Source organism: Papilio machaon, chromosome 16 (assembly GCF_912999745.1).
Source record: "Papilio machaon chromosome 16, ilPapMach1.1, whole genome shotgun sequence".
Lineage (NCBI taxonomy): Eukaryota > Metazoa > Arthropoda > Insecta > Lepidoptera > Papilionidae > Papilio > Papilio machaon.
This window is the reverse complement of record NC_060001.1, coordinates 1,656,645-1,678,234: the sequence shown is the minus strand read 5'-3', so window position 1 is coordinate 1,678,234 and position 21,590 is coordinate 1,656,645. Positions and strand designations below refer to the sequence as shown.

At 34.3% G+C, this 21,590-nt stretch overlaps 2 protein-coding genes across 2 annotated transcripts in view; one reads left to right on the top strand and one right to left on the bottom strand.

Annotated features, from left to right (window-relative positions):
- LOC106715769 (putative phosphatidate phosphatase) overlaps positions 1-13,108 on the bottom strand; it is a 60,031-nt gene extending 46,923 nt beyond the window's left edge. Inside the window, exon 1 of the mRNA XM_014509119.2 lies at positions 12,879-13,108. Within this exon, the coding sequence (XP_014364605.1) occupies positions 12,879-12,975 (97 nt within the window). The 5' untranslated portion in view covers positions 12,976-13,108. The remainder of the gene's footprint in view (positions 1-12,878) is intronic.
- Positions 13,109-19,570: 6,462 nt separating this feature from the next.
- LOC106715804 (forkhead box protein D3) lies at positions 19,571-20,755 on the top strand. Its single transcript, XM_014509160.2, has one exon. The coding sequence runs from the start codon at positions 19,599-19,601 to the stop codon at positions 20,499-20,501; it is 903 nt and encodes a 300-aa protein (XP_014364646.2). The 5' UTR covers positions 19,571-19,598; the 3' UTR covers positions 20,502-20,755.
- Positions 20,756-21,590: the final 835 nt, after the last annotated feature.

Genomic DNA, 21,590 nt, shown 5'->3' with positions numbered 1-21,590 from the left:
GCCGCGTGATTACTTATACTCGATGTTACCCGTTTAAATCAAAATTGTCAGACGAATGCATTGATGCAAACACACCACTAACTCGATATCGATATTGTCGTGTTCGCCAAACGTGCGTTTGCAACGCTTCGAAAAGTCGCAGTGTGTGACCTTCCTAACAAATGTGGGCCCGTCAGAACTCGTCACCGACTTCCGAGGCACCTCGTTAACATAAATTATAATGACAATGAACAAGCCATACCGCGACCGCGTGCCGAGAAACAAATCCCCCGACCCCTCGGTTCAGCTTTCGAATTTTAAAGACATAATACTAAGTGGTAAGTCGTGTTTTATCAAGCTTCAATGATGCCCGGCTCACGATGGACAGTTCAAATATAGGGCGGCAGTTATTTTTTTTAGTTACGATATTTATGGATCATGACTAAAACTATTTGAAAGAAATATTTCTCTTACATCTAATATATTACTAAAAATCTATGCTACCGATTCCCCAAGATAGTCTTAATTAAGTAGTCAAAACTAAAATCAAATCACTCCATAACGATACCTAATATCATGTGATAAAATGACTGGATGTTTTAGTTAAATAATATTTCAACACGTTTAGATAAAACTTGTTACGCATTGGAATATAAATATTTATTTCCACCATTCATTTATCAACATCAACTCACTTAATTGGCTTCCGAATTCAGATGCAGTTCTGTTTTAGTTATTATTAAGGAAAGACGATGATTAAAAGGTTTCCATATTTCATTATGATCCTATTGATGATTGCGTGATGATGATGATACTAAGATGATGAATTGGCCATTAAGCTTGTATATTAGATTAGATAGATTAGTATGATATAGTATGAGAAATAGATTTAGTATGAGAAATCTACACTAAGCGTAGCCCTGTGTGACTTTTAAATAAATTTGAACGCAGCAGATAGTCTAATAAAAACCATAGATAAAACTAGCAGCAAAACACTTGATAAAAAGCTACTAAATTGTAATAACATTGAAACACAAGAGGGAATAAATTCGATGTAGGTCGTTAAATAATTAACGACATAAACCTCGGGTCAAGTCGATGGTCTCTCACTACCCATAAATACCATTGAGACGGCAACATCCACACTAGTTCCAATTCATTCACACCACAATAAAACCCCTCGTAAATCTTCCAGCTGACTTAATACCCCGCGCTCAGGCGGTTGTTAAAAGACACCATAAAACAGTAGAACATTCGGACTCGTGGATACATCTGAAGGATCATTCATAGTATGTAAGAATGGTTTTACCAACTGGGTAAACAAGAACACTTAATTAAATAATGGCTGCATTATAAAACTAACAGACGAAAGTGGGCAATGTTAAAGTATCTAGGCACTTATCATTTAAAATAAAACGTTACAGTCTTCGTAACTTACAAAATCTCTCTGTTTCTCTAAACTCTAACCTTGTTCAACTGAAGAAAAACCTGTACAAATACATGTCATCGTCCCGCTCATTTTCTACAACAAAAAAGAGAAATCAACATATTTTTGACATGTGTTTTGGCAGTGGAAACTCATTACAAAATAAATCCATCTATAAGAGTAATATGAATAGTAAACAGAACATAACGCGCCGTCTGTGAGGGCATGGCATGACATTGACATTGATCGAACGCGGCGCGTATTGTTGAGTCAGAAAATAGGAAGCAATGACCGAGCGTAGGCGATTTTATAAGCCAACTAAAATATTCATCGCAAACTTACGCCGATGTATTGAAGGTGAAGATCTCTGCACTATTTATACGTTTATCAGTATCCCCAACACTTTATTTCTTAAATCACTCGAGCGTAGATCTTTCCTTATGATGTTAAGGTACAGTCTGAGGTTGTTCAAAAAGTCTTTTCAGGTGTAATTGAGAACAAATCATTCTCATAAATGTACATACCTTACTGCCATAGCCTAGAATTCCACGCTAAATCGATTTAATTATTTTCCTTGTTAACCATTCAGCATTGTTATCGAGTAAACATCGCGTTATATTTCGCACTTGCTCTCGTTAATTCAATTTAAGCCAATGTTTACAAATACAATTAAACAGTTGCAATTGTTAATCGATTCTCAAATAACAAGCGCAAATCAAGTAAACGAGTTATTATGAAAACGTTCACTGCAGGATAATTTAAAAGGAATACCGCAAAAGGAAATAACGTTATATTGAATGCAAAACTAGAAAAATAAATAATGATATGAACGCTAAATTTTGAGTGTTATATTCCGTCATTTAGCCAGGAATTTTCACATTACAAATACCATGTTTATTTGACGCTATAAAAGCGGAAAGTTGTAAAATACAGTTTATTGTGTAAATGAAACAAAATTCATGTGGAACAAATTTCTGCTTTTACGCTTCACGCACTGATTTCAAACTCCTCTCTCTCTCTTTCTACGCACACGCACAACACAAACGAGGTCGCACTCGCGAACAAATAGACGCGACAGAATCTATGCCGCTACTAGAGTTGATACAATGTAGGAAGTTTTTTTAAAAGAAGACATTACTCTATGATTGACACGTGATATAATAATTTTTTTTATAAAACAAGGTAGCCCACAAGGTAGCCTAGACTTCTGAAGCAACCCATTTTTGTAGCGGATACTTTGTCTCTCTTAGATATTTAACGAAAGAAATACCCTCCTCCTTTAGCTATTCATTCCCTTCCGCATAAAGATGTTTGTTTGAACGTATCTCCGAAACGGCTCAACTTAATTGATGAAATTTGGCACGAATGTAGAACATAGTCTGAAAAAAACATAGGCTACTTATTGACTTTTTTTTTAATTCTACGCGGACGGAATCACGGGCAAAAGCTATTTTCCAATAAAGGAGAAAAGCCTTGAAATATGATTAAAACTTCAATTCAATAACTCAAACCATTAAGCGTCATCTACTAAAACACTTCGGTTACTAATAGTTCAAACAAATCATATTGTCACTTGAATAATGGTATCATGGTATATCCCGGAGCGGTAATAATTATTGTCCCGTGGAGGCGGCAGAGGCGGCATTGCCAACATCAATAACGCCAACAATATGTCAGATAGCATCTGCATTCATTGTGTTGCCATTGTGAGTTACTTGAGGAACAATGTTCAATGCATTATGGTTAATAATACCGCCTTCGAATGCACTTGAAGAAAATGTACAATTAATTATACATTCTTTTTCTATTATTCATATTTAAAATATTCCTAGAACACCTCCCCATGAGTCTTCCAAAAATCAAAATAGAAAAAGCACACATAAATTTAGATTTACGAAACCAAAAGATGAAGAAAGACCATCAAAAGTTTCTACAAATGCTGGCAACGTAAAATTATTCCGGCAACATTCCATTTTAAAATAAAAACAAAAATCTAAACATCAATTAATAACAAATAACACTTACTAATTGCACCGAGAATTTTATCCAAGTAATACACAGGAGAAATATTGTTGCAAATTGAAAAGACTACACTTGCTCACGATTGTAAAATGAATTTACCTCAGAAGAGTTAAGTTTCAAAATGCAATGCACCTATTAGACGTAGTTACCTGTCGTTTGCAGCGAGATTCGAACATGATAAGGTCTGATCGTGTAGGCGCAGCATTAAGAACCCATAAATCTTACGAGGGCATTAATTATTCTCCGCCGTTCGAGAGACAAGAGTCTGTGTGAAGCATTCTTATTTCATTAGAGAGGATGATAACAGTTGAAGTTGATTTATCAATCTTGAATTGCGTTAATTTCATTGATACAATTGAATTTGACGATTCTTCTTGTACATTTATCATTTGGATATGTACAAGCTAAAAGCGACTTTATTCCAGTACTTTTAAATGATAGGTCTGCTTGATCTGCGATGTTTTTCCACATTATTTTAATAATAGTCGTGTCGTATTGTTTGGTCCTGTAATCAATTATCACATCAAGTGATTGATATCTTGCTAATGGTAATGATCTATTATTATATTATAAAGAAGAGACATTTCGTTTGTTTGTTTGCATTGAATAGGCTTCGAAACTACTGTATCGATTTAAAAAATTCTTTCAAACTTGGAAAGCTACAAATCCCAAAAACTACTAGTCATCAGTAATACTTTAGATATTTAACTCAACAGTTATCATTTAATCAAATCCAGAATTTACATTCATAAATTCTTCCTTCATGATAAAACAAAGCTTTGTGTAAAATATCAATGGTCAAGAAGTTTTGATCGTCTTCTGAATTTACAGATCAGGTCCCTTTTTATGCGTAAAGTTCCAAGTATCAAAGTTTTTCGATATAAGTTTTCTTCTGGGGTACTTAACTGATATAAACATAAGACATCAATCGTAAGCGAGTCGAACGAGAAAAGAGAGGCTGGAAATGAGCCTGTTGGCGAGCACTTCACCGATCATAACATCGCATTACGTACAATTTTCAAGTAGCCACTTCCCTTCTGAGCACGAAACTAAATTGGCCGACACAATTAGACGCGCGGATGCAATAATTCCGTGGCTTCCTCCCTATCAATAGGAGTGTATTACGATCTATCCAGAGCTCGGAATTGAGGCGAAAAGTGGCCTAACAATACTGGCTCCTCTGTGATTTATAAAAGAAATTCAGCATGCAAGGGTAGCTAGTAATAGGCTTCTTTTTTCAAACTGCATTTCTAGACCACCGTGCATTTTGCACAGCATAGTAGTTTGCAGAAATAGGGGGCTATTTTTTCGCAACTGCATCGCATATTTTTGTATTACTTGTTCGTAGGCAATGGTTAGGTCTTGTTAAGGTTCCGTGAGAGTAAAAATCTCTTCCGAACCTGCTTTTGGGTATGATTCAATATAAGCAGGTATTTTAAACCAAAAAGTGGAAATTACCTAAACAAATTCAATACGTGCCACAGCGTAATCCTCCCACGTATTAAAAACAAATAAGACGAATAGAAACTACCGTTTTTTCGACTAACTTTGGGTTTATGAGTCCTTAATCTCCGTTTAAAACATATCGTTATTCCTGGAATATTATATCAATCTATATATATAAAAGAAAGTCGTGTTAGTTACACTATTTACAACTCAAGATTGGTCGAACTGATTTAGCTGAAAATTGATAGGGAGGTAGCTTAGAACTAGGAGACGGACATAGGAACTTTTTTTATCTTGTGTGCATTTTTTTTTATTCCGCGCGGACGGAGTCGCGGGTAAAAGCTAGTATTCGATAAAACAGAGATAACAATTTGCTTTAAACGGAGATTTTGATTTCAGAAACCTACGGTCAGTTGGAAGTCAATTTGCACAGCCTTACGGTCGTAACACGGCGTGACGTCAGATGGTTTAAACTGACAAATTGATAAAAATGTTCCACTTTTTTTATACATAGATTATATGTTACGCTTAAAAATATAGGCTTTAATAGCATACAAATATATTACACCATGAATGAAAATCGAGGTCCCGTTAAGTAAAACAATGCAAGGAAACTTGTATCTATTCTTGAGCTGGTTATTGAATCTAATTTGTTTACACTACTTTATACTTATGCAACTGTTAGAAGAATTGCAGTTAGAAAAAGTAATAGAGTGTAATTATAGTCAAACAATACCACAATGATGAAACACTTATCGAAGACGCATAATAAGTGCAAAGCCAGATAAGTTAGTTAATAATGGCTTTGAAATTGAAGCTAGAGAAAAATCCAGAAGCCAATATTATTAATTTAAGATCGATAAAAAGGTTGATTTGAGTTGAAATATACTTAAATATACTAACTTGGGGTAGGCTCCGAGCCCCTCAGTGGGGACGTATAGTGAGATGATGATGATACTCGTTACTACGAAATTGACTAAAAAGCTAAGATTAGTAACAATAAAAAACTTGAGAGGTGTCAAGGGACACCCGGATGGAACGAAGTTCCTTTCAATTAATTAGTGAAGGAACCAATGTTTATTATATGAATAAAAAACTTAAGTCTTCACAAGAAGTACATTTTATTTCTATGAATTTTCGTTATATACGAGTATTGTCACGTCGTTGCCATGGTGAAGTAGCGCTCATTCGTCGTTAACATACTTACTATAGCAAAAAGTGTCGTGACAACTTTTCGTAAGAATTTTTTCCGTCTAGCCCCCTTTCACAACGCGCGATAAGAAACTACGTTCCAAAAAGTTAACTTTAATTCAATTATTGGTAACTAAACTATATAAAATCAATCGATAGATACCTAAACTATAAAACAAAACTGTCACAACCCGGTATATTTATACAAAGCAGACAACCGAAATTCTAATCGATATACCAGTTCTCGATTTGAAGTGGTTTTATAATCGACATCGATTGTACAGACAGATGAACAATCAACAATTTGTCATTACCGCCCACGTAAATCATAACTTGTTCGGCGAATTGGGCAGGTCAACGACTACTTGTCGATAGATGAGTTGTATTAAATCAACCGTTATATGGATATATATCTTAACAACTGATTGTACATCCTTAAGTGTTATAGTGTCAAATGAACAAAAAAATATCGTATCTCAAACTCTGCAACGAATAAAAATTGAATTCGTTCCTACATATGAATCGACCAAAATATTGTATGCGACATATTTTCAATTGGTGTACTGAAGAGTTCTAAACGAAGTCATCCTGCTTATAAATGACGCGTGGGCGAATTATGCACTCATAACTAAAGCATTACCCAATTGCTACGACCCACAAATTGACTACTCGTATATCCTAAGCCGATATCGAATATACAATTAACATTAATTAATATATCCTTTTCCCTGTAATTTACACTTTCACTGGTTACTTATTTCATTGTTTAAATAGGAAGGAAACTATCGAATGACAAGTCATCAAACTCAAAATAACTGTGTTGAATGGAAGTCGAAAACGCAATAAAACTTATGAACATACAGCTGTAGAAGCAATTGCTCTTTATTTCATTAGTTAGGTTAAGGTTAAGCTTCGCCTACAAATTTATTTGTGAAAGAGTTCCTATTTTAACAATTAATATCCAATGGGTGTGCAAAGAACTTTACAGACATGCAAACATTGTTACCTTTAAGTGTTCATGCGTGTCAATAAAATTGATAACTTCTTTGCTTTACATTTGAAACAATAGCTCGTTATCTTTTACGCATTCTGCTATTTTTGAATAGAAAAAAATCACTTGACTGATTTTTATTGCGTTAAGGGGATAAATTCAAACACAATAGAAATTATACTACGTACCGCACGAGTTATAATGCATTCCTTATACCATTGTTTAAAAGAAGAAGGTATGTACAACCAGCGTTAAACCCGATGTTTAAGCACGATGGTAGCTACACCAGATGCAGAAAACTTCACTAACTTCTCTTACAAAATATTAAAGTCAAAAATTGAGATTAAAACTATCGAATCTTTATTTCAAAACAAAATACACGTAATCTCAAAATTTCGGTGTAGTAGGTTCGGAGTTTATCCGGGACATATATGGCGTTTTTATATCATTAAAAAGCTATGGCTGTATGGTGTTTTTTTTTTTAAATAAAGTTTCTGTAAACATAACAACCATATTAGGTTTTTCTTGTAATATAATTCATTTTAACAAGCTGTTAATAAATGTTACCATATCTCGGCCACTTGAGTCGATTGAAAGACGCGCGGTTATAATGTTACAGAATAAAAAAAACAAGTGATAAAAAAATTACTCTTGATTATGTTATGGAATTTTAATATAAACTTATACAGTTCCCATTACTATTAAATAGTATAAGAAAAGTTGTCAGTTCAGTTAAGAAATTAAATTTTTTGTGTGAAATCGTAACTCTAAAAGTACCAATTTTTTTTTTTGGATAATCAAGTCAAATAGTTTTTTAGGTCAACATTAGAAATTGGGGCAAAGAAAGAACGGATACAGCTGTATGTGAAGTGTAACATAAGAGCTGATAACGCCTCAAATATTGACTCCGCGCGAACACACGTGGGAACTGAGGCGCCGCGCCGCCAAATTATGATCACTAAGATTACCAAAGTAACGATATTTTTATAATTATTACCTTACGATACGCAGAATTTGTCATAGATTATAGAAGCCATGATGGTCATAATCTCATAATTTTATGGTTAAATACATATCTGTCATTTCAATCAGTGATCAGCTTCTCATTTTCATTAGCAAATTTATAAATAAAATAGGTTTTCCTAAAATAAAATAACTGGTATGTGACCAGATTATTATTATTAATAATAACATTTGTTATTTATAGTTAATATTGTACAATAAGTTGTGACGTCACATAATTGCGAGCTCGACTGATACAATACAATTAATCAGTAAGTGATGTACATGCCCGCCACACGCAATTCTTACTGATATGTAATTAATTAATTACATTTAGGTCCATAGAGTAATTAAAATTAATTAATTAACGATATAACATTAACTTTAACATTAAACAGTACGTTCGTAAGGGTTAAGTGAAATTAATTATAATTAATAAAGTAATTAGAGACTTTTGAACTATGGGGTATTTGTTAAGTGACGCATTTTAGTTTATCATTTAAGGTTTAAGGAATTTATAAAAAAAAATTGTTGAAGGTGCTAATAGTCTCAAGCAGAATTTAAGACTAGTCCATCTTTAGACGAACGTCAGTTAAGATCCGAAATGTTGAAGTGTTAAAATATGATGATCTGTCACATCTGTTTTGAATATAATCTATGGTTCTCTAGTGGCGGCACATCTACCAAAAGACATTCCGCCAACTAATTGTCGACGAAGCATGTTTTAACCGTAAAGATAAAGACTTTTAATGGTGATACATGCACACTCAAGATGTTGCACTTTGTCGAGTGTGCATTATAAAAATTAATAGCGGAAAGACATATGAAAAAAATTTGCTTTTAATAGAATAAAAACAATGTATCTTTCTCTAACAAATAAGGTAGTGTTTAACGCTGAATTAAAATATGTGAAAAATATAAAACATTAAAACGAAATGTAGGCGTAATTTTCTGACATCTGTCAAAAAGTGGCGGCAAAACTGGCCGCCACAGCGGAGCGAGTTTTTTTTTGAGCACAACTTGCTTGCAGCCAGTGTAACATATAAAAGACCTCTTTAACGGATACGGTTAATCTGACAGGTCGCGGGATAGCGTAGGATGTTTTGACAGCACGGCAATTACCTGCCAGATTGTTTGGCGGCCGATTGTAGCAGTGGTTCACATCCTGCGCACAGCCCACGGCGGGGGATTGGGCTTGCCACAGATAACTAACGAGTTGTAATGTTGGCAATTAACCGAGCATTATCTGTCACGAAACATCAACGAATTGCGTTCCACTTACATTACTATACGCGATAAACATTAAAAAACTGGATTCTTTGCTTTTTAACTTTAATTTCTTTACGTAGAAAGTACTGGTTATTTTATACTGAAATCAGGTCATTTGAATGTCTATAATTAAAAAAAAAAATTAAAGACTCAGTTCATTCCAGATTCACCAAGCGAAGGCAACTTCATATCTTAAAAATAAGTCAGTATATGGATCGTTTTAACTATACCAAGGTCAGCTGTGTGACCTTTACTTTTTTATTTTTATAAAGTAAACTATTACAAACAGCTCCCATTGATTATACTAAGCGCAATCAACAAACAACTCCTACGCAATGGCGACTTGAACCGCCGACAAATGCATGTCAGACATTTATAAATACACAATCGAACGTTTCCGAGTGCATCGGGAATCAGGACAGACAGGGTCATTACATTATGGTCACCAAATAACAGAACCATTTTAGTATAGTCCCATATCGAAATTAGGGTACCTATATATTTAAGTTTTTACTGTCAATTTGATACAATAAATGTAACTCAACATTACGGATACAATTAACTCTAAAATATTAAACTGAATGCTGTATTGCTCTTTAAAATTAATGCTGTGCACGCCTATCATCTGTATGTTCCTCTGTTTTTTATTATCTGTGTATTATTTGTTGACCTGCTCGTGTTTGTTGATCATGCAATTTTTATAACTTTTTAATCGTACTAATATTGTATATGCGAATGTTTCGATGGATGGATGGATGGATGAATGTTTGTTTGAAATTATCTCCAGAACGGCTCCATTGATCTCGATGAAATTTGGCATAGATGTAGAACATAGTCTGGAAGAAAATATAGGCTACTAAATAAGTATTTTTTTTTAATTGCGCGCGGACGGAGTCGCGGGTGACAGCTAGTAATTAAATAAATAAATAAAATGGCTTAGTTTTGTATAATTAGAAGTAAAATATAAAAAAATTGAAATGTGTACGCACTAATTAATAAGAAATAACATGCACTATTTATTTGCAATAAATAAGCTATAATTTCTCGCAACAGAGCTATAAAGATTAAATATGTGTATGTAATTAGTGTCATTTATAATAGCAGCTGAGTTTAATGAACTTTTTCTTGTTTAATATTTTTGTACTTTTGCGTTTATCCCTTGTTGCCAACCTAATGTTTGGTCACAATATTCATACTTAATACGGTCGCTGAATGCGCCCACTGTCCGTCTGGGAACCGCGGGTGCGCATTGAAGCGATGCGTTAATGCGCGAACCCAAACTGTTAATTTGTTATATCCGCAATGTAACGTCTAAAATAACGGTTAACGAAAAGGTTACAGTGATTTCTTTTTAATTTTCAGCGCTGCCAGTTATTATTAATGACAAGACAAAATTACTGTACAATTTTGTAAACGTCATATTTTTTTGTGTTCTGTTATAAATAAATAGGGACAATATTTTTACGTCGGTATTGTCTTTTCGTACATCTAAGCTTTTAAGAATTACCGGACAAACAGATGGCATGAACAAAAATAGAGCAACAGTAGTTTTACAGTTTTATTGGCACATCGTAAATCAAAAAATTTGACAATCATAAAGTTATTAAAAAAAATGACATCTGTGCTGCAGATGTTTAAGTAAATTGTAAACATTTTTGAAGTGATTACTATAATTACTGTTATTATACAAAAATATTTTATAGATTGATGGATGGATTGTATGAAAGGGGATAATCGTAAGAATTCTGTGAATTCGGATATGACGACTAATACAGATATATACGAGTAGTACATACTGTACTACCTCTCCATATGGCAAGAAAGCAAGGTGATGGTGATTTTATTGAAAAAAAAGATCAATTTCTAGAACAAAAATTCAACTGCGTAGTACTAACTATGCCGGAAAGATGTACAATGAATAAAATGGGTCGGTCTCAAAATATCCATAGGTATATCGTCAAAAGATAATCAAAGCGATCCAAATTACCGAGAAAAACGTGTCAAATGTAATGTTAAGCGGGTATTCGTACGGGCGCTTTTTTTAACGCCGCGTTTAACGGCGTTGGCGACTCCCAAACGATGAACGCTTTAAAATCACACTCGCCCCATAATCAGATACATCATTAGTTCTATTTGGAAGCTGTTTTAGCGCGCGTTAAAAAAGCGCCCGTGCGAATGACAAATGAAAACATAGGGTTAGCATTGTAAATACAAGGGCGACATTAAGCATAAAAATATTCTATTATAATATTCTCTTATTTAAAAAATAAACGTTTGTTAACGTAAAGAAGGAGATTCAAATAATTGTCAAAAAATTATTTTTATTGAAGCTGGCCATTAATGCTCAAAGCTGCCACTAAAAAAGAAATTATGATTTTTCATTATGAGAGGCTTATAACATGATAAGTAGTTAGATGTTTCAAATTGTTTTTGAAGATAAAACACTGTATTCAAAGCTCCAAAATTCTTCTATAGTCTGTCCTCTGTATGACTTTGACTAAATTTCAATATTAACTAATACTGAAAAACATCTGTCTAATAAATAATCTCCTTAAACCATTTCAGCCTAATAAACCTTAATTTACATACAATAAACAAAACATTTGAAACATACAGACAACCAATTTATTGTGTTTACTCGACTGACACAATCAAGGACTTTTTTTGTACAAACATGTAAGTGCAATGTTTTACTGCAGATTCTAGGAACTGAGTACACAAGGGTCCTTTATTCTGTTCATTTAATGTTCCTTATATATACTGCATTGATATTAATGGAAAATTATTAAACTATGACATAATTTAAAGACTAATATCTTCATACAAGGCCTATTAGTATGGTGGTGTTAAACAAAAAAAAAATCAATTCCTGTTGAATGTGGAGTTAATATATATAATTATGAATAACTAGATTTTTAAGAAGGTAGGATTTCTTCATTGCTTTAAACAATAATTTACATATTGACTAAAGAAAAACTATATTAATAAAATCTTTGAGATTTCAGTAACACTATTTGTATGAGAAATATTATTTAACTTCATTGAACCATAAAATGTTCTCCGTTTATTTACCTTTGATAAATTTTAAATATAAGTAAAAAGTTTTTATAACTTAGATTTATTGCAAACAGCAAAAATATACAGCAAAATAGTATTAGTTTTAAAAAATACTTTGCAAGTTCTTATTACAATAATTTTAACATAAATATAAAGAGACTTGAGCTGGTGGTAAGTAAAAAGAACTTAGTTTTTTTTAATTGTAATTTTTCTTATAAATTAGCAATTAAAAAGATAACTGAATTCAGTGCATTTTAAGTAATTGGATGCAGCAAAAAGTTAAATACCGTTTCTTATCTCATTGCAACTGATGTCCTAGTTTTTAAAACATATTGCAAAACTACATCCTATATAGATACGACTAAAAATATAAATAGGGGAAGCGAAAACAGTTCAAGGCCACAATTAATAATTACGACAAAAACTTTCAGTGACAATAGGTGTAAGAATATTTTTATCTTATGCGATAAAAAATATGCAAATTTTTAAACTTACTGCAAAACAAAATAAGGAAATCCAACAGAATTTTTCGTATAATTAATCTCGAGTCACGGTCCATGGTCGACGAATGATTGCGGGAATTTCTTTCCATTATAAAACACTCAATTCAAAATAAAAATCCCGAAAACCACTTTTTCTAAACGTCATGTAAACGCGAATGAAATGAACTGTCAATTGACAACATAAAATACGTCAAACACGTAGCGCATGCGCGCGCCGACTGTTGCCGGGAAAATAAACGCACACCATGTTTACGAAGTACGTTGTAGTTATCAATAAATTATACACGCATTTCGAAAGAAACTAATAAAATAACGGATTAAACAATCAATAAAATAAATATTTTTTTCGTAAAACATACATTAGTCAATTGGCAATGTTAATTGAAATTTTTTCATTCGTTGTTAAAAAGCGTTGAGACAATGAATTCAAAATACATGCTGTGTATATTTCTATTTAATTCCTTTTCACTGTGTAATCAGCAACAGTATTTTAATTATATTCGCAAGAAAATGTAATATATTTAATGTAATGATACGTAAATGTTGTATGTCGTTATAGACGTGATTTTATATTATTAAATGAAGTCTTTAAATAGTTACAGTGGTTGTGACAAACTTTTGTTAGCCGAGAATTTTAAAGTAACATTTTAACGTTTCAAACAGTGATAACTGAGTCGTAAACGTAAATTACCTTTATTAATAAACTAGCTTTTCCCCGCGACTCCGTCCGCGCGGAATAAATAATAGAAAACGGGGTAAAAATTATCCTATGTCCCTTTCCTGGTTCTAAGCTACCTGCCCACCAATTTTCAGTCAAATCGATTCAGCCGTTCTTGAATTATAAATAGTGTAACTAACACTACTTTCTTTTATATATATAGATAATGAAAATGTTATATGATTGGAATTGGATTGGTTGTTCATTGATATTAAGGTTAAGTATAACAAAGCATGATTATATAAGAGCGAGTGTTTTTTTAATGCATATTAATGAAACAGGTGTCGTCTTCAATGTCAAATGAATTTTATTATGTACACAAATACTGAGTCAGTGCTTAGGAAACAAATTTTCACTAATGTTACATTCAAAAATAATTCATTATGTAATTTATTAACGACGTACACATTTGATAATGTCATGTCAAGTAATTACCCATTAGATTAATATGTAACAAATCAATTAAAACAGTATAATGAATTAACTTTTTTTGCACATGTATTACACATTTGCGCTTAGTTCCTTAGGTCAAGAGGGTAGGGTAGGGTAGGAAATGCATATATCCATGTGGCGCCGTATTGAAAACGGTAACTTACAATCACAAAATATAAAATACATGAAGTTAATTTAATCCTGTGTGATTGTGTGTGTGACCGAAACGACCATAAGAATGTAGGATATTAAATTAAGTCGTAACTGAGAAGGAAACCATAAAAATATTAGTTTCCGAAATTAAATAGCTTAGTTTAATTTTGAAACGTGAACACAATAACGCATGAGTTGTTCCCGCGCACCCATTGAATCTTTATCCGTCGTGAAGGTTTGACAGGACAGTAGAGTTTTTTTAACTAGTAAGAGGCAAAGGAATGCCGCCTCAACTGTAATCGGTAGCTATAGAAATGACACCTGTGGATTTTTTTTATCTCTATTGACATAAAATGTTGCTTTTCTGTCCAACATTTTTTTTATAAATCACTATGTTACCTGTTTCTGTGAAAGGGAATCAATTAAATGTGACAGGCAACACCAGTTGGTTTGTTTTTGGGAATTTTAATCTGGTTATCTAATTTATAAAGATATTAAATAACTTTGTTACAGTAGTTTTTTTAGTTAATACAAAGATAAGATATTTTCTTTTATAGGTATGAACGTTAGTATTGTAACAACGTTGTTACGTCCCTATACAATATTACTGAATAAGAATTTTTTGAAATAAAATTCGATATTTTTATTCAGTTACTACTTATTAGGTGTACTATATAATTTATAATTTTGGTCATAAATACATAAAGCTTCCAATAGTTTATTTTGTTTGAAGCGCTCTTTTTAGATTTCGTACTTTTAAGCTTTTAATAAAATAGCTTTGGAATGCCATCTATCGTTTTATATAAGAAGCGCTTCCATAGAAAAAGGGCGTCAAAATAGATCAAAAGGTAAAATAGGAACACTGCCATCTATATTAAAAAAATTGAAACATATTCGTTTAACATCAAGTACTTTTCTCGTTTATAGATGGCGCACAAAACGTCATATATCGCAGATAAAACAGCTTTATTTCAGTTATCTACTCTACAATAGATGGCTCTTAACCATCACAGACATATTTTTATTTCCTACTGTCACAATGCCATTTCAGACTTCAGTCTTTTTGTAACATAAGTATAATAATAACATCATTTCAATACTATTTTTTTTTAATTAAATAACATAATTAAAAATAGCTTTTTGGAATTTATTAATACAATCTATATATATAAAAGAAAGTCGTGTTAGTTACACTATTTATAACTCAAGAACGGCTGAATCGATTTGACTGAAAATTGGTGGGCAGGTAGCTTAGAACCAGGAAAAGGACATAGGATAATTTTTACTCCGTTTTCTATTTTTTATTCTATGATTCTATTTTTATAAGCTAGTAAGCTATAAAACATATAATGTTAATAAAAAAACAGTTCCTGCGGCTCATATACATTATAATTTTTAGTCAAGTACAAATTTATTCTACGTTACTAATCAGATTTAGCAATTTTGTGGTTTTAATAAAAGTAATGCAAGCTTAGAGTCACCATTATAAAAATAATTTATATTTTGTAAGAAAAACTTTCTTATTTTTAATACATGTAATAAATAAAATCAATATATAAAAATAAAAAAGATTGTAAAAGTGTAACTCGATAAGAATTTTATATAATATAATAATAATCTTTATTTCAAGCCACAGATACAAGCTCATTAATTAGTTAGTAGGATACTTACGAACTATGTTAGTAACAATACAATAAGCTAACTATACACCAAGCGCCACATGCAGCTTTAGGCTGTGATTAATATATTTACAATCTAGCCTACTTGCTATTAAGCTAAGTATGCTGTTGGGACTGGCTCGCACCCTGCGCACCAGGGATGCGCATCTTTTGCGCATTGTGGCATAAAAGCAGTCGACGCGGGCTTCTGCAAACATCGCTGATGCGCTACAGAAGCGAGGCATTTTAATTGTATTCATTTTGTTTCGTCTCTGTGTTTTCCAAAAGTCATATATATTTTTTTATTAGAACAAACGACATCTACATCTTGATTCGTACACTTTTTTGCACCATTCCTTATGCTAAATTACAGTAGTGTCTTCCTTTTTTACCGTTAATACATTTTTTATTTACTGTACATCTTGTGGCCATGTTACGGTACTGTACCGCTCTTCACAAGTCCCTCAACGATCGCTGCGTCTGTTTCGTTGAGCCATTTGGGTATTGTATTCCAAGATCTTATAAATCAAACTCAAAACTTATATTTAATGACACTATTCTAAAGTTGAAGTTGTCGAATGCTCATTTGTCCGTTTTGAAGACAATACGCAATTAAATTTGAGGGAGAGGTCGATAACAGTAAGTAAATTCCTTTGCCGCGTTAAATTGGCAATGGGGAAAAAGGCGCAATTACCCCTTTTAATTTAACTTTCTGTTGCCCGGAACTGCGTTAGCGCAAAATTAGAGAAAAATGTAATTTTTAGTGTTTTCTTACAGTCTATGTTCCACATCTATGCCGACTTCGAGTAAAGTCTATTGAATCGTTTTATAGATACCTTCTAACAGACCGACCGCAACTTTGTCACGAGAACGTAAGTCATTTTCCCTAAAAGTAATTATTCATCTTGAAAATCAGAAAATTCGAGCAGCAGGAAATTATCAAATAATCCTTTTTATTGATATTGTAAAATTATTTTATAAAGTAGTTGTAATATCGTATTTTATATGACAACACTGGGGAAAATTACCATAAAAATGGCCTCCGGAAGCCTTAACACGCCTAATTTTTATGATCCGAATTAAATTAACTAGAAAAAAAAAACTCTTTTCTCTTACGACATAAATTTTTTACGTATCGCTATAATTTACTATTTAAATTAAAAAAGCGTTTACATATAGATATAATGATTGCCCAATTCAAATAATTTAGAAAAGTTTGAAACCATGTTATTGTAATAGTTCTGATCTGATCATATACTTCTTAACAATAACCAAGGAGTTAAGTTCTATATGTTATAAGCTGGCAACTCTCGATGGAGGATAATCCGTCGCAGTCCGTGCGCTTATCTTTGAAATGGAAATGTTTGCGCGCGGAGTTAGCGACTGCGAGCTAAGACGAGCTGCTAAGAGGCTTACCTCCTGATATTTATACTCTCCTGGTACTATTGCGCCTGCTGGTAAAGTTACATTGGTTTAGACTTTGATAGTTACAAGTTACTAATACTAGCGATCCTCTCTGGCTTCGTATACGAAGCATAAACTATTTTTTACGTAGTTTTTTTTTTGTGTTTGTATTTGTGCTTCCTCTTAGGTCAATATTTATGTCATAGGTGCCTTTATTTTGAATCAAAATCACAATATCTTTTTCGGCAGTGAAATTTTAGAGATAGTAATTACTAGATCTAGTATTAATTATGGATAAAATGTTTTAAAAACTTATGTATTAAATTGATTTTACAATTTTAACATAAAAATTTATTTTTAAAACGTTTGTAAACAATAACATGAGACGAACTTTAGCTCTTGTTAAATTTGTGAAAAACAAAAGAAAGTGATCATAGCTAATCTTAGAGAATTTACTTAATTTCATATAAACTCAGATCTTTTGTAGCTCGTAGCATCGTAGATATCGCGGGTCTGTGGTAACAAATTGTAAGCACTAAGTCCTTGTCGCCCCAACGCTCATTGTGCGTCTCCCAGCCAGCTCTATTGTCCCACATACCAGCTTTGTTACTAATTACCCTATTTAAATGTATACAGAGCAGTAATCATCTTGTTTGTTGTGATGTCTTGTAGCCGACGATGATGGTAATTTTACTCTACTGAAGTTCAATGACCTTATTATTACAATTCGAAAAACTTTCAGGCCTTTCGTAAATTTAGAACAAGCCTTTATAAACGAGTTCAACGGCAATAAAATTGTACAATCTAGTTGATTAGATTGAAACAGTTTAAAAATAAAGACTAATTCTATTAAAGAATATCTTTTGCTAGAAAAGCATTTTTTTAAGTTTATGTTTTTAAATGATTTTACAGTTTAAATATAGGTTTAATTTCATCTAACTATCCATAATACCTTTGGTACATTAAGTAAAAAGTAACACTAAATTAATAAAATAATAAATGCGTCATACTATTATTAGCGAGCTATAAAAATATATTGTAGATACGCTGTAAGAAAGTTGAAAAGTAAAAAAAAAACAGTACAACTAGCGGCCGCCAACAGTCGGTTCGGAAAATTTTCGTAGAAACAAACAAACCGAACAGAAATTCCTTCATTACGGCCGACAATACCCGCGCAGCGGCTACATACAAATAACTCGCAGCGTTCAATTTAAATAACAGCCCAGCCTGAAAAACAACCCGTAACCGAAGTTGGGAATAAATTAGCAGCCTCCCCTCCCCCTCCCCGGGCGTCCCCCGCGGCCGTGGACACCCCATCGCTACCCCAATGTGTACATTGTGCAAAATATTATTTGCCTTGCCAGACAATAATAGGATCTAATGCCACGCCCTGACATGTTAGCTTTGGGCGGCTCCGCCCAAACTGAACCACTCGATGATTGGTCCAGGTATCACTCCGTCTCGCTCGCTCTCGATCTCGTCTCGCTTGCGCACGTAGCTTTTTCCGCGACGCCCGAGGGGTAAATTGTTTTGGTAGGCGACACACACGAGGGTGTCCCGAGGCTGCTCTCGGGCCATCTCGTCCGCGGAATATATTTTTTACGCGCGTTTTATTTGAAGACGTCCGCGTCTCCACCTGAACGCAGACGCGGTGTGTCACAATTCGTTTTATGAGATTTTTTTTTCAATAGCGACGAGTCCTTTATTCAGCTCCGAGGGATTATAGGATCGCGTTACCCGAGCACCTCCCTAAACACTTTCCCTTTTGCTTTGTCATTTTGTTACGATACGTTCACGTTTTTATTATTCCACACCATATCGTCTTTTTGAGAAATATACGGCTAGAAAATATATTATTTCATGTTCTCCTGAGAATTAAACTAAATCTTACTAAGATTCAATTATGAATTAAATCGTTTTACTTTACTACCTAGTAAACCATAATAAATACGACTCAAATATTGTTTGTCTGCATATCGTTTTGTAAAGATGTACCTATCAGTTTTTAAATAAACATTTTAAAGGTTTTAACTAGATTGAGTATTAAAAAGTAAATTGACAGGCGAAGTACAAAAGCCGAAGCACAAAATAAATACCGAGACAAAGTTAAATCGATAAGCAGCGCGCGGTCTAATAATTATTAGTCGACGGCCTGAAATTCATGCACAAAGCTCCGAGCCGCAGTAATAATAACGACAATTGTTGTGTTTACTGGCACGTGAACAGAGGGGGGAGGGGCGAGGTGGCGTGGGGGCGGGGCGGGGGCCAGGGGCGGAGCACCGGCAGCCGCTGCAGCGCCAGTGCTCGCCGCGCCGCCGCACGCGACGCACTGACATGTGACGCCAGCATGGAAGATTGCGACCTCGGCCGATACCGCGACATGATCATCGAGGGCGAGCTGCCGCTGGACCTGCGTCCGCCGCCGCGTCTCTATCTGCAACACTACCTGCGCGACCGGGATTATCCGCACGACGACACCTACGTCACCGTCGATGAGGACGCACCCGAAGCGTCCGACCCGCCGCCGCCTTCCAGCGACTCGGAGCGCTACGACGCGCCCAGCCCCGATGACGCCAAGCCGCGCTCCGCTTCACCCAAGAAGCCCAAGCAGAAGTCCTCTTCGCAGCTCATCAAGCCACCTTATTCGTACATTGCGCTCATCACGATGGCTATCCTGCAGTCGCCGCACAAGAAACTCACGCTAAGTGGCATCTGTGAGTTTATCATGACGCGCTTCCCCTACTATCGCGAGAAGTTCCCCGCCTGGCAGAACTCGATACGTCACAACCTCAGCCTGAACGACTGTTTCATCAAGATCCCTCGCGAGCCGGGTAACCCTGGCAAAGGCAACTACTGGACGCTAGACCCGCTCGCCGAGGACATGTTCGACAACGGTAGCTTCCTGCGCCGGCGTAAACGCTACAAGCGGCCGGCGCCCTCGCTGCAGCACGCGCACGCCGTCGTGGCGATGTTGGCGCGCGAGGCGTACGCACCACTTCTGCCGTTGCCATGCTACCTGCCGCCGGCGCCGCTGCTCGCGCTGCCCCGCCCGCCGCCTGCCGCGCTGCGTCCCGTGCCTTTGCCGCCGCGCATCGCCGAGATCACCGAACCCAGGGGAAAGAGATCCAGGAACGGCTTCTCCATCGAATCTATAATTGGCAGCCAAGAGGAGGGAGTGGTGGAGCCGCGGCGGAGCGCGTTCTCGCCGCTGCACTTGTCCGCTGCGCCGCCCGACGACTGGGCCAGGTGAATGTGTCTTAATGGGTGCGTTTTGAGTCCTCCTCTCTATTCAAACGAGCCCGTAGACAATTAGAGATACGACAGTGTGTGAACGCTACGATTCACGACCGTGTCTTCAGTGCCGTGACTTTGTCGGGAAACTATCAGTAAATTTCGTTCGTAATGACGACCAAAATCAAACTTAATGAACCAGTATCTACTTATTTTTGTAAGCGAATGCACGATTATTAATCTGTGAAAGTAAAACTCTTGATTGGAAGCAGTATCGCATTTGAACAAATTGTTTTTTTAATTTGCAAAAATCTAACAATATAAATTTCGTCCGTTACGTAGATGTAAGTGTCAATAAACGAGCCAAAAACTTACGTCGTGACTTTTTGATAAAATTCTATACATTTTAAAACTATTCTTCATTCATATAGTTTTATTATCTGTCCGTTTTTATAACGAATTATTACTAAATAAATAAAAACTGCTATTAATCGGAAAAAATATAAAATATTCGAGGTTAGGATTTTGTTAAAAAGTTACGATTATTTATGAATAATTCTAGTCACTCTGTACAAAGTAGTTATTATGTATGAATTGTAAATATTTGTAAAATCACTTGTTAATGTAAGATAGGCTATAGTTGTATAGTTTAGTGAAGCGAACATCGCAATTGTATTATCAAAATGTTGTATTAGTAGTGTTATTTTGTGTATCTATTAGTTAATTTAAGATGAAATATATACGAATATGACAACTAAATAACTTTTATTATTTGCTAATTAACATCCGCAATAAATTAAAATATGAATGTACGGATTCGAAATATGAAATTGTAAATAAATGGCCATAAAATAATCAATAATTAAAATGACTGAAAATTTCAGAGTAATAAGCGATTATTCCATAATTAAATGTTGGTTAAAAACAGCTAGAAACGAAAAGAAAAAAAAATTAATTTCGAATAACAAAATATAAATAACGTTCCAATTTTTTTGATTCCAATTAATTTTTTAAGATGTGATGAAAAAAAAAATATTAATCAATTTATACAAGAGTTTCAATATAGTGTTAGACTAAATCGTAATTATTTGAAGTACTTGAAGAAAAA